The 21,036-nt window shown below is 41.2% G+C and overlaps 3 protein-coding genes across 5 annotated transcripts; 2 read left to right on the top strand and 1 right to left on the bottom strand.

Moving 5' to 3' along the window:
* The first annotated feature begins 365 nt into the window (after window positions 1-365).
* LOC124064846 (frizzled-6-like) lies at window positions 366-12,007 on the top strand. The gene is made up of 8 exons (XM_046399662.1): window positions 366-515; window positions 3,209-3,633; window positions 7,231-7,427; window positions 7,512-8,091; window positions 8,290-8,709; window positions 9,525-9,673; window positions 9,772-10,182; window positions 10,391-12,007. The coding sequence occupies exons 2-8, from the start codon at window positions 3,448-3,450 to the stop codon at window positions 10,551-10,553; spliced, it is 2,106 nt and encodes a 701-aa protein (XP_046255618.1). The 5' UTR covers window positions 366-515; window positions 3,209-3,447; the 3' UTR covers window positions 10,554-12,007.
* Window positions 12,008-12,120: 113 nt separating this feature from the next.
* On the top strand, window positions 12,121-16,968 carry LOC124064848 (collagen triple helix repeat-containing protein 1-like). Of its 3 annotated transcripts, XM_046399666.1 has the most exons (5): window positions 12,121-12,416; window positions 13,439-13,516; window positions 15,134-15,352; window positions 15,496-15,712; window positions 16,459-16,968. In XM_046399666.1, the coding sequence occupies exons 1-5, from the start codon at window positions 12,303-12,305 to the stop codon at window positions 16,599-16,601; spliced, it is 771 nt and encodes a 256-aa protein (XP_046255622.1). In that variant the 5' UTR covers window positions 12,121-12,302; the 3' UTR covers window positions 16,602-16,968. The 3 variants fall into 3 exon arrangements, with proteins under 3 accessions (XP_046255622.1, XP_046255621.1, XP_046255620.1); XM_046399665.1 differs by lacking the exon at window positions 13,439-13,516 and having other exon boundaries at window positions 12,123-12,374; XM_046399664.1 differs by lacking the exon at window positions 13,439-13,516 and having other exon boundaries at window positions 12,123-12,416.
* On the bottom strand, window positions 16,963-20,794 carry LOC124064847 (mitochondrial folate transporter/carrier-like). Its single transcript, XM_046399663.1, has 7 exons — window positions 20,294-20,794; window positions 19,846-19,996; window positions 19,642-19,727; window positions 18,873-19,027; window positions 18,303-18,416; window positions 17,946-18,091; window positions 16,963-17,829 (listed from the first exon to the last, which is right to left on the bottom strand). Exons 1-7 carry the CDS (start codon window positions 20,499-20,501, stop codon window positions 17,703-17,705), a joined length of 987 nt encoding a protein of 328 aa, XP_046255619.1. The 5' UTR covers window positions 20,502-20,794; the 3' UTR covers window positions 16,963-17,702.
* Window positions 20,795-21,036: the final 242 nt, after the last annotated feature.

Below are 21,036 nucleotides of genomic sequence, written 5' to 3'. Positions count from 1 at the left end.
CCCTGATACTTTGTCTGGGACTGTCCCATTCTCTATCTCATCATGCTACGTTCAAGTGCTCCCCGTCAATCTTCTGTTTTGTTGCTGTGCAACTTTGCGTTTGGTTCTTTTCAGAAGTTATTTTTCTTGCATTTGTAGGCTATATGAGCACTTATCACACAGTTAAAAATTTCACACGATCTTAACTTTCAAAAATGTAAGATTTATTCAAAAGCACAAATGTAACTGATATGACTGTTTAGGCCAGGAAATGTTTCACAATTATTGTTTTCCGTATGGTTCCATTTTGTTGCAACATTACACTGATCTATTAAGTGTTAGCATCGGTTAGTGACAAAATATCAACCTTTCCAACGATACCTGAAAGCATCTTCGCTTCTCAACAGCCAGACAAGAAAAGACGCAAGGTCTGTGCTGGAGCTTGTCGCAGGAAAAACGCCACCACACTCCCTACGGAATTGCTTCAGCGAGTATCCGTGTAGTTAGCTGTTACACGAGCACCTGGGCATTTAGGGGTAAGTGCTTATATTTCGGGTTTTTTAAAATTCCTTAGAATTTTAACTTTCCTGTGCCTAAGTTGTTTCGGGGCCCCCGTCCCGTAGTAGGCAGGGATGTCTACTGTACTCGCTCCCCGCATTTGGTGTCCAGTTTACGGGAAAACGACTTTCCTGTCTAGCCTGTCGTACACTTTTAAGTCCTTAACCGACCGAGAAGCAGTTAATTCCTGCAGTTTTGAAGGAAACTTATTAGTTACGTTTTTACTGTCCTGCACATGTCGGTGTTTTATATGAAGCGGTGTTGTGGGTAGTACGTGTCAAATATGTGTTTTGCTAACTTTTATTGTCTCTTTAATCACTGCTAATATGCTAACCGAAAAGTGTATGCTAATAACTAAAATGCCTTACCCTGTCGCCACTTATAATGGTTATACTTTACAGGTGGTTATATTGCACGGAAACATGATGTGGTGGCATTAGGTAAAGTTTTATTGCGAATGATGAGCAGCATATGATAATTATCACGTATTCGTTCATATAAACAATTCATATATGCTTCAAAAACATGATATTTTATGATCGATAAACTTGAAATACTACTTATTTTAATAGACACGCAGTGTTAGAAGAAGTACTCAGATATTGCACTTAATTAAAAGTAGTAACAAAGTGTAGAAAGGCTCCGTTACAAGTAAGTCAGGCATGTAAAGTTTTTACTCAAGCAAAACTAAAAATGTATTGTCATCAAAATGTACTAAAGAATGAAATATGCAGAATGGCATATTTTAGAATAAGGTTTATTATATTACTGGATTACAATTGTTGGAGAATTCATATGTTCATGACTTGGTTCAAGCTGGAAGAAGGCTGTTCAACTGCTTAATGTAGTTTGTTTTCCAGTGCAGTTTGTGAATTTCCCCTCAGGGATCAATAAAGTTACCTCAGTCTATGATATTACATTATAATTTATCTGTTGATTATGTTTTCTATTTCTATTAAAGTAAATCTGCACAGTAAACTAAACTAAAAACTAAAGCTGTCAAAAAATCTAGTGGAGTACAATATGTGATAGTGAACAGGAGTGGTGTAGAAAGTATAAATTAGCAGAAAAAGGAAATATTCATGTACTTGTTATATTCCACCACTGTGCATAAGTACATGTGCCAGAATATAACTAGAACAAATATCTGAAACTAGTCCTGTATGAGCCCCCATGAAAATCTAAACCTACCGATACTTAGCTTTTGTAGTCAGTGGGGAAGTATTACATTCTGTCAGGCTTTCAAGATTCTCAGTTGCTTGTGCAAGTATGTGAAACTGTTACACTTTAGTGTGAAGTTTAATATGCACCAACAAGCTCAGACTCATTCTACCAAATCAGCCTGGATCTTTAGCATTCCCCATCCAGTGCAAATGCATATACTTTTCAAGTCTGCACAGGGACTGACAAGATTTTGTTCTCTTAATTACATCTCACTGATATAGTGCTCCTTAAAACTAGAGCCTGGGGACCTTAAAAGACCTGTAGGGGTGCCCAGAAAAGTGTTTGATATCTTTCATTTTGCTTAGCTCAGTGTATCTCTCTAGATGACAGCACAACGAGAAGTCGTCTGATAGACTCTTAAGATGATCAGGTTTCAGTGTGCAGAGCAGGGCTTTATGGCACAACTTCACCTACTTCAAAGGTGCATGGAGAAAGGAAAAAAAATCTAAATAAGTCAAAACTCCTGCAACACTTGTAGTATATAGAACAAATGTTGTTCTGAATTAGCCTATTAGTTCCTATTAGATCTGTTAGTTCTGTTCCTGCTCTGCAGCGCTATACAAGGCTAAATATTGAAATAGCCACCTGCACAAATTTCAGTTCAGGATCTCGAAGACAGGTCTTTATGAAATGTTGGTTGTGATCCAAAAATGAACCTCACAATTGAATTGAATCAGATAGCAGACACTCCAGTAAAACATCATAGTCATTTGCAAGTAAAACGCATGCACTGAAAATGTTATTTAAGTAAAACATGTAAGTGTAATCTGTAAAATGTACTTAAAGTATTAATAGTAATTGTCATGAAGGGCGGCACGGTGGTGCAGTGGTTAGCACTGTCACCTCATAGCAAGAGGGTTCCAGGTTCGAATCCCGGTCTGGGCCCTTCTATGTGGAGTTTGCATGTTCTCCCTGTGCCTGTGTGGGTTTTCCAGCTTCCTCCCACAATTCCAACAGCACACATTAGGTTAATTGGCTACTCTACATTGCCCCTAGGTGAGAGTTCCCTGAGACTGACTGGCAACCAGTCCAGGGAACCCGACCTCTCGCCCATAGTCAGCTGGGATAGGCTCCAGCCCCCATGTGACCCTGATGGATAAGTGGTATAGAAAATGGATGGATGTACTCATGCAGTGACTTCTATACTGTAATTTATGATACCATTAGTTTATTGTTGTACTCTTGCATTAAGTAGTGGAATTTAAGTGTTGTTGTTAGGTGAGGTGGAGCTCTTCTTGAATTATTTTGCAAAGTGAGTAAAGCTCTCATATAATTGTAACAGAGTAAAAAGTAGAATATTTCCTCCTTTGTTGCGGTGGAGTAGAATTATAAAGTGACATGAACAGAACATACTACTAAATTGTGAGTAACTCAAATTTAGCCTAAAGTAAATGTATTTAATTGCATTCCACCACTTCCTGTTTCATTATAAATACTTTATTTTCAGGAATGTGCTCTTCCTGTCTGTGACCTGGAGTCACATGCTGCCCACTTGATGGAAAAGTTTTACCTACCACAGTGCCCATCGGCACCACTGAGATGACCCTAGGAGAAGTGAACTGTGGATGACAGCGTGAGCCAGGGAAACTCAACGTTTATGCCAAAATATCCTCCCTCTGAGCCAGAAAGAAACCTGTTCTAGTTATTCTCACACACACACACTCCCATTCCTGTTCAGCTGTTGAGATGCTGCTGCCAGGACCACTGTGGGTGTGCCTGGCTCTGATATGGGTGGGAAGCTGCAGTGCCCATAGCCTGTTCACCTGCGAGCCCATCAAAGTGCATTGGTGCTTGGGGATGCCCTACAACATGACCTTCTTTCCTAACATGATGGAGCACTATGACCAGGATATTGCAGCCAGTAATATGGAGGTGAGTCCTCAAAAGATGTCACATACCAGTTTGTTTTGCTACTTTTTTGACACTATTGGCTTTTTTGAGTAAAAGCTAATCAGTCGTGTCTACTCACAAGTTGACAATTTATTTATATATTATGTTATTTACCAGTATTTTATTTTCAGTTGATCAGTTCTTAATTTATAGGCCCGATTTGATCTTCTTCCCATCTAGGACTGTGGTGTTGCTGTTAATTGTGGTAATGGAACAGTCAACACAGATCCATTCCGTTGGTGTGAACCGTATTTGGCCAAGCACCAACAATTTTTCAAACCCACAAAAATTTATTTTTAATTCTAGTAGAGTTCCAAAAGTAATTAGGGTGAATTTGTTGTTTATGTGTTTTGCACATAAATGATAAACTGGGACACACTGATACAGAATATATATATGAGTTAGTCATGTTAGTTTGGAATGAGATGATTTTTCAAACCTTAGAGCTCTTAAAGGGAAAAGCCTTATGTCAAGGGCTGGTTTCGCAGCTGTTGATCCACCGTTATAATTGTCATTAGTCTTGGCTTCCATGTAGAGTTGTAATTATATTGGCTTGTGTTGAAAAGCTTCCTCTGCTTGTAAATAAAATTACAAGTCAAGTCACATTTAAAGATAATGAATATCATCTCAAAATAATCGCTGGGATTAGTGCTATTATTAGTGCTATTAGCGACTTCAGTCTATAAATGTCAGCGTCTGTTGGCTTTCAGAAGCGCATTGTGGGTGAACCATAATTACCATTTCATAGTGGTCATCAACAGGGACACACAGTTTATCAGCCACAGTTTGTCTGCTGATCCTGCCCGATTGTTATAGAGCACTATTTTTAAATAAAGTGTTGAAAACATTTTATTCACAGCAGGTGTGAATATCAAGTAAGACGTCATTTGTTTTACGAGACATTTTCAAGTTGTGGTTTCACTTCACAGTTTTGCAGGCTAGTAGTTCCTGGTAGGATCTCTTTTTTGAAAAGTACTTTTGTTCATTACCAAGTAACGTAGGGTGATGTCACTAAGCTTTCTGTCTGTTTACTCTGTGATGATTTTTTTGTAAAAGAAAGGTGAAGATTTGCAAGTGATGTAAAGTTATTTTCTGTTTCTGTTGTTGAGCAGATGCTTATGTTGCTCTTAATTTCAGTTAAGTTAATTTTTGACATGGGTATATACTGTACCTACCTGTCATTTCTTTTGATTGTAATCACCAGAAAGAAGAGAGTTACGTTTTATTTATTATTCTGTTGGTATCGTGCAGCCTGTGTTCGTGCTGCTGAGGATGCGTGAATTTTTGACTGCTGGGTAACATTGTAAGCTGTGATGATTGATGATGTCAATCAAATGTCAGTCAGGAGCTGCAATGGGAAGTTTTTTGTTTGTTTTGTTTTGTTGTTCACAAATATGTTATGTCAAAAGATTTTTAATCTGTTGCACAATAGTCGCTGTGTCATAATTAATTATATTTCTTGGCACAAAAGTGAGGAGAATTCAAATTTTGACCTTGTATTTTTCTTTGGGCTGATCAACATGTAAAAACTTTGCCTAATGCGACGTTAGTCACTGGCCTTGTTTGTCTTACCTGTCTCTAGACTCTAGTGTTGTCTTATGTCTCTCCTCAGCAGTGAACTCAGTTTCTGTAGTTGATGCATCTTATGTCCTGGCATTCCTTGAGGCTAGGGTTTGGATTACACACATTTGGTGTCAGAACATTGAGCATGAGCAGTGATCTGTTGAAGGAGTCTTTTTGTGTGGCATCTGGCAAAGGTAGCAGGCTAGCAGGTACTGGCTTTTTAAGTCACATCATACTTGGCCACAGGCAACTTCATCGACTTTGTTGTGAGGGGCCTTTGATTTCTGGAGGAAGGGGAGGGACACACCCAGTCTCACACAAAGCCTTCCCTGCATACCACAACGAGTATTCACTCTCTCTCCCTGTTAATCACTCACTCACCCCCCCAACTATACACAGTTTTACCTCCAAGGTCCTGTCTCCCAGGTGACAGGCTTACACTGTCTGGCCTACATTCAACATTACATACTGTACATAGCTCTCTTTGAAAGTGTTCAGTGATTTATCACAATGCCCTAACGCTGTAATCAAGTAGATTTCTGCCTTGGTATGGGCTCAGTCCATCCTATCAGTAGGCTTTTCCGGAGGAGGGCTAACCTTTTTCCACCCTCGGTCCCAGATTCCACCCGTGTTTGCCAGCATTTGAAGTACAAAAGTTTGAAGGGTTAGCATACAAAGAGAATGACAAGACTAATTGACGTACTGCAGTGGTCAGGAAACGCTTACAGTACTTTAAAGTTTGAAAAGTGATTTTCTAGCCATTTTTTGGGATCATTTAATCCTTGAAGTACTTTGCTCTGAAATTGTCTGCAGAGAATTTTGTCTCCAGGAGCAAATCAGCTCGACTTGTAGCACTGAACCTGGTTGAAGCTTTCTGAAATGGGGGTAGTTTTTACAGTAACTCTGCCATAAAACAAATAAAGGTCATATTGTTGAGCAATGGGCAGCTCATTGAGAAGGAGTCCAGGACCTCCACCAGTGAGAAACAAGGGCACTTACTGTCAGAGAGGGAAAGCCTGGGCCCCGGAGATGTGGGCCTGCCGCCAGGCTGGATTTCAGGGGGGAAAAACGAGGGCAGGAAACATTGAATCGTGGGCTGTGTTGGAGTGTATGTGTGTGTTTTGTGTGCAAATATTAGCCGTATAGATTGACAAAAGTCATTCCATGCATGTTGGTCTGATACTGGCTGATGATGTTCAAACAAAACTCTAAAACATTCACATGTTTTAATGCATTTTGAGTGAAAAAAGTATTGTGGGTGATGTTAGTGGTTTAGAAGCAATTATAAAGGGAGCGCTGCAAATCTAAAAAGTATACACTTGCTCAAAATCCTAGGATTTAGAAACATCAGCATAGGCATCATCTGATCTTGTTTAACAGACATAAAGTTGTCTGCAGTGTAAGCTGTGTATGCCAGTGATAAATCCACACATATTGTGCATTAGACACACTAATACTGTCGCTCAGCAGCCTAGCCTGTTAACAGCTCTGTGCATTCCAGCCTTCCTGGTCTGTCGTCGTGTGTTTCCAAACGTCTGTGCACTCATTTCCTGCCACCTATATCACACCCCCCCCGCTTCTCAGTCCTCAAGCTCTTGACCAGTGTGTTGAAACGGAAGAGTATGGTTCCCAGCCAGTGAATGGGCCCCTTTGTGTGGTGCTGTAGATCACTGCAGATCAGCAAAATAAAGTGAATACGTAGAGCAGGAGTTCCACTTTTTATGGACACCTTATGTGACACCTTAAAATGAAGCAAAGATGACTTGTGACCCGACTTGAAGAGGTGAAATTATCCAGAAAAAAAGTAAAGATTTGGGACATGTCAAAAGAATATTAAAGATTAAAATGCAATACTTTTTGCCTGTTTTCTAGCTGTTTAAATCACTTCCATTGATAACCAGACTCTCTTAGAATATATTGGGCAAGTTTGTGGTCTTTCAGATAAACTTGAAGCATGAATCACAACCTCTCATACCGACAAAGTTAATATTGCATAACTTTTCTCTCCATCCCCAGCCATTCATGCCTCTGGTTAACCTGCGGTGCTCTCCAGATGTCCACCACTTCCTATGCCAAGCTTTTGTTCCAGCATGCACCGAGGACGACATGGTGATCCATCCATGCAGAGAGGAGTGTGAGACTGTTCTGTCTGAGTGTAAGGAGAATATACGAATCTTTGGCATCACATGGCCTCCTGAGCTACAGTGTGACAAGTAAGAAAACCACAATTGCTGACAATCTAGAGAAAAACCAGTGGTTCTTGAACAATCCATTAAAAGAGTTGTTTTTCCCCCTAGATTGGACAGCTGTAGCTTGCATGATAGCGTGACACCTCCCGTAACCACCCCAATGCCCTTGTCATCAGCCAAGAGGGACCTTGGCTTCTGGTGCCCACTGCAGCTGAAGACCAAGCCAGGCCATGGATCATCATTCCTGGGTGCCCAGGACTGTGCTCCTCCTTGCTCCAATATGTACTTCAAACCTCATGACATTGAATTTGCCAAGAGCTTCATCGGCGTGTGCTCTATCATCTGCTTGGGTGCAACGCTCTTCACCTTCCTCACGTTCCTCATTGATGTTAAGCGTTTCCGCTATCCTGAGCGCCCCATAATCTTCTATGCCGTCTGCTACAGCTTGGTCTCACTCATGTACTTCATCGGTTTCTTGCTGGGGAACAACGCTGCTTGTACCAAAGCAACTCATCCTGCCGGCGTGGATACTGTGGTGTTGGGCTCTCAGAGCAAAGGCTGCACTCTGTTTTTCATGCTGCTCTACTTCTTCTCCATCGCTGGTATCGTATGGTGGGTCATCCTCACCATCACCTGGTTCCTTGCAGCTGGACCCAAGTGGAGCTGTGAGGCTATAGAGAAGAAAGCGGTACGTTTTCTAAGAATTTAAGGTAATTTGTTAGTTGCAAATAGCAAATAATGGAGAGAATAGAGAATAAGGAAGGATTGCAAAAAAAATAACCAAGGTAGGACATAAATAGAAAATAAGCAAATGCAAGCTATTAGCAACCATGAAAATTGTAGATGCAGTTCTCAAAGTATTGATAAATGTGTCTTGTGTCTTTAGGTGTGGTTCCATTCTGCTGCCTGGGGGATCCCCGGGGCGCTAACCGTCATGCTGCTGGCTCTGAACAAAGTTGAAGGGGACAACATCAGCGGTGTTTGTTTTGTGGGGCTTTACGACCTGGACGCCCTGCGCTACTTTGTTTTGGCTCCTCTGTGCGTGGGTGTCATAGTTGGCCTTTTCCTCATCCTGGCAGGCATCGTTTCTTTAAATAACGTCCGGCAGGTCATCCAGCATGACGAGCGCAACCAGGAGAAGCTGAAGAAGTTCATGATCCGCATCGGCGTGTTCAGCTGCCTCTACCTGGTCCCATTGGTCACCCTGTTAGCCTGCTACACCTACGAACAGAGTCACCGCAGCACCTGGGAGAATACCTGGATCAACGACCGCTGTCAGGAGTACAGCATCCCCTGCTCCTACAAGGTAGCTGGGACTTATTGTTTTGGCTCTGAGCAAGGACATATTAGAAAAGGTTTTCAAACTCACTGACTTGTTAGTTCCACTTACTCGGTTAATGCTGTTGGTTAAAGGTCAACAGCTTGTTTTTGTCAACTTAAAGGGAGTGCTAAGCTAATGTTAAAGTGTGTGTGAGAGAGAGAAAGAGAAAGATTTTACACTTGCAGTTAATTAAAAGACTTAAAATAATTTGCAACTAAAAATGGAGCTCAGTTCGCAAAAACGTAAGCATTTTTTTCCTCAATTGTATTTCATACGCAAACCTGTGTTGGTCAAATTAAGCTCTAGATGAGGTACAGCACAGCAAATTTGAGACAATGAAACTCAACTATTTACTCAGATGTTTTAATAGGCTTGTTAGTCTGTGTTATTTTCTTTGTCATTTTATTTCAAAAGGCAGCTTACAGAACTAAAACAGACCAAGCATCCAGTATAGAGAAACAGCAGCATATTTATATTTTATAGAATATTGATATATCATAGTTATTTCAATTTTAAAATGCTTGTCTATTCCAAATCACTTATTCTCCTAAAATGTAATGTGTAGTTTATAACTTAAGTGTGCCATCATACAGTGTGAAAATGACCCAGAAAAATCAAAGAAAAGATGTAAAAATAACAATGTCAAAAAGAAAAAACCAAACTAGCTTGTTAAATGTCAGTATATGACTCATAAAGTTCAAAAGATTGATTTTGTCTAAAGTCAGACATTGGTTTGGTCAGTTTATACACACTAAATCAGAAGGATTCTATTATGGTTTGGGTATGTCTCTTTGTTTCAGACAGCAGAGCTCGACAGGCCGGACCTCTCCCTGTTTCTGGTGAAATACTTAATGACTCTGGTGGTTGGAATATCTGCAGTGTTCTGGGTCAGCAGCAAAAAGACGTGCTCTGAGTGGGCCTACTTCTTCAACAGGACTCGCAAGAGAGAGTGAGACTACATCTCCTGTTACGTTACCTGTTTGCTTTCTGTTTCCATGACAAACAAATATATAGTTTCACTATACTGTCCTGCTCTCTGACCCACAGTCCCATCAGTGAGAGCCGCCGGGTGCTGCAGGAGTCCTGCGAGTTCTTCCTCAAGCACAACAGCCGCGTCCAGCACAAGAAGAAGCACTACAAGCCGACCTCCCACAAGCTCAAGGTCATCTCCAAGTCCATGGGCACAAGTACTGGTGCTGCACTCTCCAATGTCTCCACCACCGCCACCGTAACCAATCAAGGAGCCTCTGCACTGGGTAATCACGAGCCATATGCACAAGGTTCTCTGTCTGAGACCTCAGTCAGAGAGCACCTGGACAGGGGCACCTCCAGCCGAAGCTCCAGGAGAGGGGAGAGGGAGAGGGAGAGGGAGGGGGGAGGAGAGAGACGTAGCAAAGGCGGGAGCTCCAGTAAGATCAGCAGCCGCTCAGAGAGCACGCACAGAGTCCCAGATGGGAGGTAAGTGATACAGATATGAAATACCTTGGTTAGGACTGGTTTTATTGTTTTGGTTTTATCCCTCATGATTGCTAAAAGTACAAACAAAACTACTGTATTTTAGATGTTGATATATATTTCTTGTGCAGTTCAACTTTTTCTTCTCTTGTTCTTGTTATATGAAACTATATCTGCACCAATAATCTGTATTGTGTCCGGGCTGATTTAGGATGACTCCAAGGAGCGAGCTGTCAGAGACCAGGCAGGTCCCCAGTGGACAGCAGCATCCAGCTTTAAACCTATCACACAGCAGCAGCATCCAGGACTCCACCCATCAGCTGGTGCATCGGGTGCCTGAGGAGAGCAAGGACGCAAAGGACAGCAGCTGCTGAGGCATCCGACTGTCCCACATTTATCTGCATATCCATCCATCCATTCATCCTTGAAACCACTCATTCACATATCTGTTCCAAACCACAGTGCCCGTTTGTGTCATATATCATATAAGCTTCATACGTCACATTTTGATTGTATTGGTTACATTGTATTCAGTGAATGTTCATGGCCAGGAAATGGCAACACGCGCTGAGTATGTAAATGTGGTATGTTCATAACCTGTGAGTCAGAGCAGAGAGCCTGAAGGTGTTAGATGGTGCAGTTAAAATGACAGCTGTGTCTTTCAGCTTTACTGAGGTTCTGGCCTTACACCTGAATGTTGCAGCAGCACAGCTTTGTTCCACTGAAACATCTACCAATGGTCATATAATTTTTATAGCATGCATCAGAAACTTTACACCTATTTTGTAGATTAGTAGCTCAGTGGCATAGAATGCATACTAGAAAGGAAATGCAATATTTATGTAAATATTCTATTTTTTAGAAATGAAGTCTTTCACTGGACTAGTTGCTACACTGAGTATTATGCTGAGAAAGGTTATGATATTGCCAAACATTCAACTTAAGGAGAGTCTCCCTATGGTAATTTGGTTTTGTTTGTTTGTTTTTTTTTTGAATGTCTTATTGTTGTGTCTGGAAACATGGTTTGCCTTCAAAGCACATCTTTTAATACATGTAGTGTGCTATGTTACTGCTCCTTTAAAAAAAGGGCATAGTCTCGATAGTTGATTTTTAGACGGTGTTTGAATTTGTGATTTCTTCCTACTTAATGTACAGATGTGTCTTCAAAGAAGTGTCCTGTGATTTTGGATAAAGTATAGCTTTATAGTTTTCTACAAAAATGTGCCTTCCTTAGAGTAGTTCCTCATCTTCAAAGAACCTTAAAGAACCTGCAGATGTTGTGTGTGATGTCTGCCTGTGATCTTGGAGAAGGTGTAAATTTACTTGGAGGAAACAAATCAAACAGGCTTTGCACTATTTTTCATTAGAATCACAAAACACTAATTATTAAGTGTTAATAGTCATAAACAAATACAAAAAGAGTTTTTTTCAGGGCTAATTTATAACATGTGGGGTCTCAGACCATATATTTCTTTTAAAGTACTTCCAGAGCAACTTCTGGGATTCGTTTGAAAATTTGTCATGCTGTACAGTCCATTGCTGTGGAAGGGATTGATTCTTTTATATTTGGGAGTCACAGAACAATTCCAATCAGGCTAATTAAAAGGGAATCCTTGTCAGTCTATTCCTGTTGTACATGTTCATTCTTTATCTGGCATGTGGACGGGGGTCTTTCTGAAAATCTATCTATGAAATGTAGTCCATGAAATGCGCTATACAACTTTTATAAACTGTTTTTTTAATGTTCTTTTTTTTTTGTAACCTATCTTGTCAGTTCAATTTTGTATCAATCCAATTGAATTTTAATAAAATATCATTGAATAAAAAATTGGAATTAACGAGTCAGTAATTACGCTAGTATTTCTGATGATTTTATTTTACGTTTAATTTAACACCACTAACACATTGACACTGAGACGGTGTCAAAACGAATGAAGAAAAGGCCTGTGTTAAGTTGGCAGGGTTGCAGCAGCACATGTGGACATCACAGGGATGTTCTGTGGTTTCTACGTTTTCGGGCTCCTTCCCTCTCGTCCTGCCCTCTGGACTAAAACTGGCTGGAGTTGGATGGAGACAAACTATCGCCCAAAGACTCTCGGAGGGAGCGCACAGTTGTCTGTTGTATGATGTCTCCTCTTGTTGCCCGCCTGCTGCTGCTTCTCTGCTTGGCTTTACCTCTTTATGGTGTGGAAAAGGTGAGAAATAGAGGATACCGAAAGGATCCTGACGCTGACAAGGTAAGCGACAGCCAGCAAAAATGACCATATAGCCGCTATGATCATTTTCAAAAGTAGATGTGTGGCACTCCAGGAGAGATTCATGCGTTTAGCGCCGAGTTGTGGCTCCTCTAGTCGAAAAGTGAAAAAATAAAAACGGCCTTATGATGCAGTTATTGTACTCAAATGACTTTATTTTTACCCATCGCGCTTTGTTGTATTTGTCAATACATCTCTATTAACATCTGCATGTTGTGTTCCTAAAACTCATTGTGGGATTACTTTTTCTAGCGGAATGCATTGCTGTTTGTCCAAAGTATCTTTAAACGACTGATTTCTCAAGAAAGATGAAAGTAATATGCTGATTCATGCACATGATCCACATGTGGGCTTACAGTGCAATCGAGTGTGGTCACCGCTTTGGCAGACGGAGCTCCAAAATGACCTGGTCCCGGCAGCAGATGAGAAAATGTTGTTTTATAGCTTTTGTATGGTCAGCTGGTTCTCTGTTTTTCCAGGTTTGGCTGCTTTTCAGCAGACTGAGCGGACAGAGAGAAATCCCCTAACAGGAAGCCGGGGTCTGGCTCAAGCTGTTCGTGTCCCTTTGATATCTATCTAACTATCTTAGCAGTTCAAAATAAACCTAAATGATTTTGGTATGGGGGAAAAAATATGATTGATATTTTAAGGCTGATAAATGCGTTATAATTGTGCACCCAAGCACAGCCCCCAATTCACCACTCTATGATTGTCTTTGCAGAGAATTACATAATCCTCTATGCCATATAGACAGGGGGTGGATGAACAAAGTAGCTACACATTTCTCTCTTTAATCCCCCGGGATTCACATAAAAGTGAGTCTAGTGTTTATTTTGCCAGGACTCTGTGGGGCTCTCTCAGGGACTCCTACAAGTCTGCATACGCCACTTTGAGAACCACAGAGCTCAAGCAGTTGCTCTCCATTATCCCCCGAAGTCATATTCAATTCAGGCCAGAGCCGAAGGATATAATGAATAGTATTTTATGTTACCATCTGTATCTAGTGCACTGGAAATGATGCAGAAAAGCCCAACTGCACTAGACAGTCTGAAGAAGGAAGATCTACTTATTTGAACAACATGGTAATCATAAAAGTCCTATTTTGCATCCTCTCAAAATCTTCTGAATTGAAAAGTCTCAAAGCCAAGCCTTATATCCACACTCTGCATGCTGCATGAGCGCTTCAGTCCTTGCTTTGGTGTTGACTAATGTATGAAATACTACTGATTCCTCAGCACTTTTGGGCAAATGCAGCCTTTATACTTCAGTTACAGTAATGGACGGTGTGCTACTAATATTCGGTAGGCAGGCAGCAACACTACAGAAACAGCCGAATGTGAACAGAGGTTCCATTCATTAGTCTGCTTTCAAATGTCTCAAAAAAATCCAACCCTTAATAAAACACTGAGAAATTTCCTTGCTGAATATCAGCCAAATGGACTTCATGCTGCATTTACATCATTTCCATATTTTGCCACCTATTAGCCTCAGTTCTTGGATGTTTTGTCCCCTTTTCCTGAGGACAAATCCCAAGTCTATCGCACCACATGCAAACCACCACACAATCCATTGGTTCCATCACAGACTTCCCAGTTTCCTATAGAGATGATGTCACACCTCACGTCTCCAGGTTGCTCCGGCACTTAATGACTAAAACAGACTCTCAAACGTCTGTTTCACAGCAGCTGGCTTTAGGATATTAGAATATTGTAATTCTCCCTGGATGTTGGTTTTTTCCAGATTCACATCAACTGAAAGAGACTTTTCTACTTTCACCCCAGGGACTCAGGTCGAGACAAGATGTAGAAACTGGAGTAAAGGCTCTTTGTTCTCCTCTCTTGCCTTTTTTTTTTTTTTTGCCCTAATGCCTTTTGGCCATGCGGCCCTATAGCTGCTCCACAGCTGCATGCAGAGCAAAAGGGCAGCACTGAGGTCCTCAACCGAAGGTCTCGATCCTTTTGGCAGCAGTGTTTGCTTGAGTGCAAGTACGCATTTCTACGTGTCAGTTTGTGTTTGTCCTGACTGAAGGAAGGAGTATATGACATTTACACATCACTTAACCAAAATTAAAATCCAACTCCAACTAAAAATAGCTACAACAATTGACCCACACACTGTAATCTGTCGGTCAAAATGTTACTTTGAACAATGTGTTACGCAGAGCTATCTTGGATCTTAATTGTTTCTATCTCTGTATGTGGTAGGGCAGAATTGGCAAACTCCCCATGTCTCTGTGTGTCTGTGTGTACTTGAGTCATCTTGAGTAAGATGCAGCATCTGTTTAAACATAGCAGGAGGTTCAGCTGGACAGTGAATCATACTGAGAGAAGTATGGCCAGACACCCACTAATTTAGGCTGTCATCAAGGCTTCAGTTCCTCATTAACACACATTCACTTGCTTCATGGCTCCGTGGTGGTTCTGTTGCTTTGCTTTGGTTTGGATCGTATTACTTGTCTTACTGCGCCCATTTCAGCCCCATGGCACTGCGTTTGTTTATGTGACTGGTTAACGAGGTATAATCTGGCAGTGTTCAGGTGTTTGTGTTGCATGCAGCCCAAACAGAAACATGTCCACCAGGGAGGATAAAGAAAATCAGAAACAGGAAGTTAGATAACAATAGACTCAGCAGATGTTGTTGCTTGCCTCTTTTTCATGGTCAGCTTCTGCCACCACTTTCTCTCTCCTCTGTTCTTTCAGTATGGCAGCTGCTTGCAGGGGCCGTCAGGCACCCCTGGCAGAGACGGTAACCCTGGAACCAACGGCATCCCGGGGACGCCGGGCATCCCTGGCCGTGACGGGCTCAAAGGCGAGAAAGGCGAGTGTGTTAATGAGATCTTCGAGGAGCCCTGGAGGCCCAACTACAAGCAGTGTGCCTGGAACTCTCTGAATTATGGGATCGACCTGGGTAAAGTAGCTGTAAGTGTCTGGATGCAGCAACTGACGTACTTCTTACAATCTGTGGGTGCCCGTTTGAATCATTTTACAAACTCAGCAAAGCACATTAACAACCACCACAATGCATGAAAGTGTGCGTGAAAGTTCTCCATGCTGTGTTTCAGGACTGTACATTCACCAAGCTGCGTTCAGACAGCGCTCTCAGAGTCCTCTTCAGTGGCTCCCTCAGGCTCAAGTGTAAGAACGCATGCTGCCAGAGGTGGTACTTCACCTTCAATGGAGCAGAATGCACAGGACCCCTGCCCATAGAGTCCATCATCTATTTAGACCAAGGAAGTCCTGAGCTCAACTCAACCATCAACATCCACAGAACGTCCTCAGGTACAACTCCACTCAGTCTTTGTTGCGTAATAAACAGCCTGAACCAACAACATTTTTTTCCCGTGCTTTATAAAGTAACAGTTTAAAGCAGATGTTCTATATTTTGGGGAGTACATTTATTCCCTTTCTTGCCAAGTATACTGTACTGGATGTTAGATAAACTGCAGCTAGAGCCAGCAGCATATATTTATATATATGTACGGAGTCAGCCAAAATAATGTATACACACATCAGGAAAAAATAAACATGCATGTGTATACATTATTTTGGCTGACTCTGTATATATACACGTGTGTAGTTTAAGGCACATGTGCTGATATATTTCTTATCCAGAAGCAGAAAATTCATTAAGATTTCTCTGTTCTCTCTCTCTCTGCTCCCAATTCTCAACATTTTAGCCCTGGCAGGTGGCTCCCCTTTTCCATTACGTTATATTATGATTGAGACAAGCTAGTTGTTTCCCAGTTTTCAGTTTTTGTGCTAAGCTAAGCTAACTGGCTGCTAGCTCTAGCGGCAGTTTATCTAAGCTAAGCTAACGTTTACTAGACAAAGAGTGGTATCAATCTTCTCATCTAACTCTCTGCAAGAGAGCGAATGAATGCATTCCCCTGTTCTTTCAAGTGGTAATTTAACTGCTGTGGTAAAGTCATGGTCCTCCAATTAACTATTAACAATTTCCATCTCTGGAGACAGTTTGGGTGTTCCCTGAAATTCATTTGCTCTGTCTTCTTCTTTTTCCCCTGCAGTCGAAGGACTGTGTGAGGGTGTGAAAGCAGGGCTGGTGGACGTGGCCGTGTGGGTGGGGACCTGTGCCGACTACCCCAGAGGTGACGCATCTACAGGGTGGAATTCAGTATCCAGAATTATCATTGAGGAACTGCCAAAATAAAATAAATGTTACATGTCAGGGAGGGACCAGTCCTGTTAGGGTAACAGTATGTTATCTGGCCCTCTGAAATGATCAGGTATGGTTTTCTGAGGGGTCACAGCATCACTGATGGTAACTTGAATGTGTTTATGTTTTGTTAAAATACTATACTAGTCGACGGACTTATAAACAAGGATACTGTGTCAGTCTGTATACCAGAAATAAACTTTGTACTGTAGCTTCTTTGCTCATGGGTGCTGGTGACATACAGTGAGCATTTAACAGACATTGTGACAAGACACTGATGATATTTAAAACATGTAATCATGTGATGTGTTTATGTTCATTATTACTGTTTAATAAAGTAACCTCTTTTTAAAGAAGCGAACTCAAACTCTATGACTGCTTGTATAGCGACTGCACCACACACTTGATTTGATGTAGCAACAAAAGTAATACATTTAATGTATTAATAATAATACTATTAACAAATATAACGCATTACAATATGTTGCCAGGAAACAAAGATAATCTAAACAAAAGCATGAATTTGGGCATAAATCTATTGGTGTTTGGACTCAACTTCTGCTGTCTGTTCACATAAAGAAATAACTTAAAAGAGACAATCTAATGTTTCACATACATGAAACTGGAAACCTGAGAAGATTTGCTGCTTGAGTCAGCTTTTCAAATTTCAGCCAGTAAAAACCAAACCAAACCAAAAAACATCAAATGTAAACAGAACTATGATATAATATTTCAGCCTCCTCTCACATGAGCAAGGCATGCTGACTTACAAATCTTTTTTTTTTTATAATAATAATAAAAAAAGACTAACATGATAGCAGCATGTCCTTTGGCATGTGTGACAACATACAAAATCTTCAACATCATCACATTTTTCTAAAACAGAGAGTTTGTATAAAAAAACGAAAACGTTGATTCCGTTTCTCAGTTTGGCAACTTTTCGATTCTTTCTGAAATGCAAATGAATGCTCCTCACATGACAACAATTACACGTACACTGAGCCGAGAGTTCAGTTTCAGTCTGGTGCTTTTCTTTCCGAATGGCACCAAAGTGTCAGCGTGAGCTCAGAGTCTTTGCAGCCATGCTGTTAAGCCTCATTTAGTTGGTCTCAGAAGGAGTCGAGACACATTCTCATAAACTACAAAGGTGATGCAGCAGGCGGGAGTGACGCGAATCACGTTGGGGATGATGCCTTTGTAGAAACCGGTGAAGCCTTCATTCCTGCAAGGAAAGGGAAATTACTAAAAAATGGACGTTACTTTGTTTTAACAGCCAAATTTAAAACTGACACTGTGATGGCATATTTGACTCCCTTTCTGGCTGGATCAGTATCATACCTCCATGTCCGTCTGATGACATCAACGACTCCATCGTATCTATTGTGCTGGTCTTGCAGGCGAGCTCGCACCACCTGATATGGGTATGTTGTGACCACAGCAAATATTTTGGATAACGCTGCCATTGTGATATATTCCAGTGCATTCTGTTCACACAGACAAACAGATGGAGGACAAGTGAGGAGGAGAGAAGTGAGCACAGCAGAGGAGGAAAACTGATGAGTCACTTCTTCAACTGCTAGTTATCAATTGTGGGCTCAGTCTCATTAAACTGAAAAGTTACAAGCTTTATGCCTGGATTTTATTCAGTGCTGTGTGTTTCCAGACTGCTTATGGCTCATGGGGTTAATGACTCACCAGCTTTGCTTCTGAAGGCTTTTTCTTGTATCTGTTGTAGTCTCTCTTGAGCTCCTCATAGGCCATGAACTGCAGTGCTCCATGAGATGTCCCAAACAGACCAGGAACATATCCCTTTGACACATATAAGCTTTGCAAGTCAATCTTTGATGACACACTAATATATTCATGATATGCATGATTTATAAATAGCAAGGTACGCCACATTGTACTGTATCTGGAGTGCTTATTTAAAAGAATGTGTTTAATTTAATTAAAGAGTTATAGAGTTGATAACAGTTATCCTGCTAGGCTAACGGCATTAGTGAAGAAGCTAAAATGCATCTTAAAAATTCTCTATGTACTGCCATTGCTCTTGGCTTTTAAGTTCTCTACTACAGCTCATTTGGTCTGATGATGCCCTCTAGTGGTGAGTCATAAACCAATGCAAAACTTCACTTCAACCAAGCAGGATAAAAGACAAATTTTGGTGTAGTAATTCCGCTACACAAAACAGTCTACTATCATTGGGCAAAATAAGCATCTCATGTACTGTTATATAACATGAAAATAGAAAGACTGATGTCTAACCTTGTATAATCCAGACACTCCCTCATGTCGGTAGATCTTGACCAGAGCATCTATCATCCCCCGGTACTGTTTACTAGTGGGATCAGCATTGTACTGCAGCACCAGCCGGGTCTTGGTCACCCAGATTGGGTTGGTTAGGGTGAGCGTTAGGATGCCTAGGTGAAGACAAGAAGGCACTGTTGGGATGAGGCTGACAACATTTGCCAAATCGAGACTCTCTGAGGTGCATTCAGTGGCTACAAGTTAGATACACGATTGCCAACGCACAGCCCATCCTTCAGAGAGTGTATATGTAAGTGTCGTTACCATTATTAACAATGCACAGCAAAAACTCTTTTACATAAGCGCATTCCGCACCTGTTGAGGTATGACAATGACACTGACCCCTGTTTACTCTGATGGTGTGCACATTTGCAAGATCTCAACCCAACAGAGCACTCACATAACATTAGCTGTTTGATGAATAATGCTTTAATTAGTTTAGGCTATTTTTGGAGGCAAATGTTCTTCCTACCCAGTACTAATCAGATGTTCCTAATAAAGCCCGGTTGAAGTTACATTTTCAGCCCCTAACTTCCTTTGGCCAGCAGGAAACAGATCCAACGTGACCCTGTGAGACGAAAATGACCAGAAAGAGCTATGTACTAATTTGTATCTGCCTCATGTCTGCTAAGGCCGGCTTGGAGCAGTATTATCTGGCTGTTGTTGTTGACTGTGTGCCATGAGCGTGTCAACAGGGCGGCAGTGATCAGAAACATGTAGGACCAACCTGCTTCAGCTGCAGATACCAGGTGCTCTGTGGCACTCAGCTCAGTCTGACGACCCTCCTTTGTGTACCCTTTAATTGCATTGTAGCTGAAAGACAGTGTGGGAAATGAGACATGTTACAGTTACAAAGCAAACTTACACTTAAATCAAGTCATTAAAAATATCATGATGCAGGCACAGTCGAACAGCTTTATAGCTCACGTACAATAAGAAGTAGAGACCCCACGATGCTCCAGCACCCCAGACATTGGGTGTCACTCCTTGGTAGAGTCCTCTCACTCCTTCCTCCAGCCAAACAGTCTTCATACAGTGTAATATGCCACTGTACTTAGGTCTTAAGTCCAGTCCATCGCTTACTGCATTGAAAGGACATCAATATTTTTATTAGGTCAAGTAATCCTAATTTAACATGAAACATCAACAATTTCCAAAAGGAATGAAGTTAAACTATGGCAACATTATGATTCTGTTACCATTAAGCAAATCAGTTTTAGAATACAGGGTGCCTACCGAGAGTTCTGAACATGTTTCAATACAAGTAAAAGAAACAATGGATCATACTTAATAGATCCCCTCAGTGACAAAGAAAAAACTACAGTATTCTAGGTGACTTAGCTGATATTATTACAGTTATCAATACTTTCATACTATACCTGCAAACCTGATTTTGACCAGATCGAGAGGATGAAGTACAAGGGTTGACACCACACCTCCACTGAGTCCCGCGACCAGGTTTTCTATTTTCACATGGCCAAACATCTGCTGTACATGTCCGGCTACTGAGACGGCTGAAACCGGTTTCCTGGACATCCCTGTCCTGTCTGTAACGTTTACGGTACCGTTATTTGGACCGGAGCTCATGTTTACAGGTAATAAACTCACCTAGCCCCTGTCAGTTAACCGTGTTTACAACACAAGGTAAGGTAGTGCTAAAATTTAGCTTATACCAATAAGACGACAACTCACTGGCACTTGTGCAAAATTTAACTACAGTAAACAGACGGTACTAGCTCCTGGAAACGTCCGCATTTTCTGTAACTGAACCACGCTTTTGACATGTGGCGGCACTCCATAGCTGAGGCAACGTTATCTAAAATATCGAGCAGCAGTCCCACGGCTCGACCTTGCTGTGTATATTAAGTGAATGTCAAGTTACCATAAATAGTAATAGTGCTTCCGGTTTTAACTTTCAAAATAAAACAATTTCGCAGGAATAAAGTATAACGAGCTCTTTCCACCCATCAAGTTAGTGAAGGTTGTATGGTTTAATGTGTTTTTGTAATGTGTCCTGAAACGCCTGTTGGGCCAAACTCAGGTGGGTAAGAGTCAATATAATATCGCATTTTGTTAATTTTGAAGCCCGCTTTTTGAAGCCCCTTTATATTTTAATTAACTC

Source organism: Scatophagus argus, chromosome 9 (genome assembly GCF_020382885.2).
Source record: "Scatophagus argus isolate fScaArg1 chromosome 9, fScaArg1.pri, whole genome shotgun sequence".
Lineage (NCBI taxonomy): Eukaryota > Metazoa > Chordata > Actinopteri > Scatophagidae > Scatophagus > Scatophagus argus.
Note: the sequence above shows the minus strand (reverse complement) of the source record. Positions and strands in the feature narration are given on the sequence as shown.

Bases quoted from the DNA above. Each gene is read 5' to 3' on its own strand.
- LOC124064846 (XM_046399662.1), top strand. From the start codon at position 3,448: ATGCTGCTGCCAGGACCACTGTGGGTGTGCCTGGCTCTGATATGGGTG. The intron at 7,428-7,511 runs GTAAGAAAACCA...TTTTCCCCCTAG, and splicing joins CCTGAGCTACAGTGTGACAA to ATTGGACAGCTGTAGCTTGC. The intron at 8,092-8,289 runs GTACGTTTTCTA...TTGTGTCTTTAG, and splicing joins AGGCTATAGAGAAGAAAGCG to GTGTGGTTCCATTCTGCTGC.
- LOC124064848 (XM_046399666.1), top strand. From the start codon at position 12,303: ATGATGTCTCCTCTTGTTGCCCGCCTGCTGCTGCTTCTCTGCTTGGCT. The intron at 12,417-13,438 runs GTAAGCGACAGC...ATCTGTATCTAG, and splicing joins AGGATCCTGACGCTGACAAG to TGCACTGGAAATGATGCAGA. The intron at 13,517-15,133 runs GTAATCATAAAA...CTGTTCTTTCAG, and splicing joins CTACTTATTTGAACAACATG to TATGGCAGCTGCTTGCAGGG.
- LOC124064847 (XM_046399663.1), bottom strand. From the start codon at position 20,501: ATGAGCTCCGGTCCAAATAACGGTACCGTAAACGTTACAGACAGGACA. The intron at 19,028-19,641 runs GTTGGTCCTACA...GTCTTCACCTAG, and splicing joins GGTATCTGCAGCTGAAGCAG to GCATCCTAACGCTCACCCTA. The intron at 17,830-17,945 runs GTATGATACTGA...CTTTCCTTGCAG, and splicing joins GTCATCAGACGGACATGGAG to GAATGAAGGCTTCACCGGTT.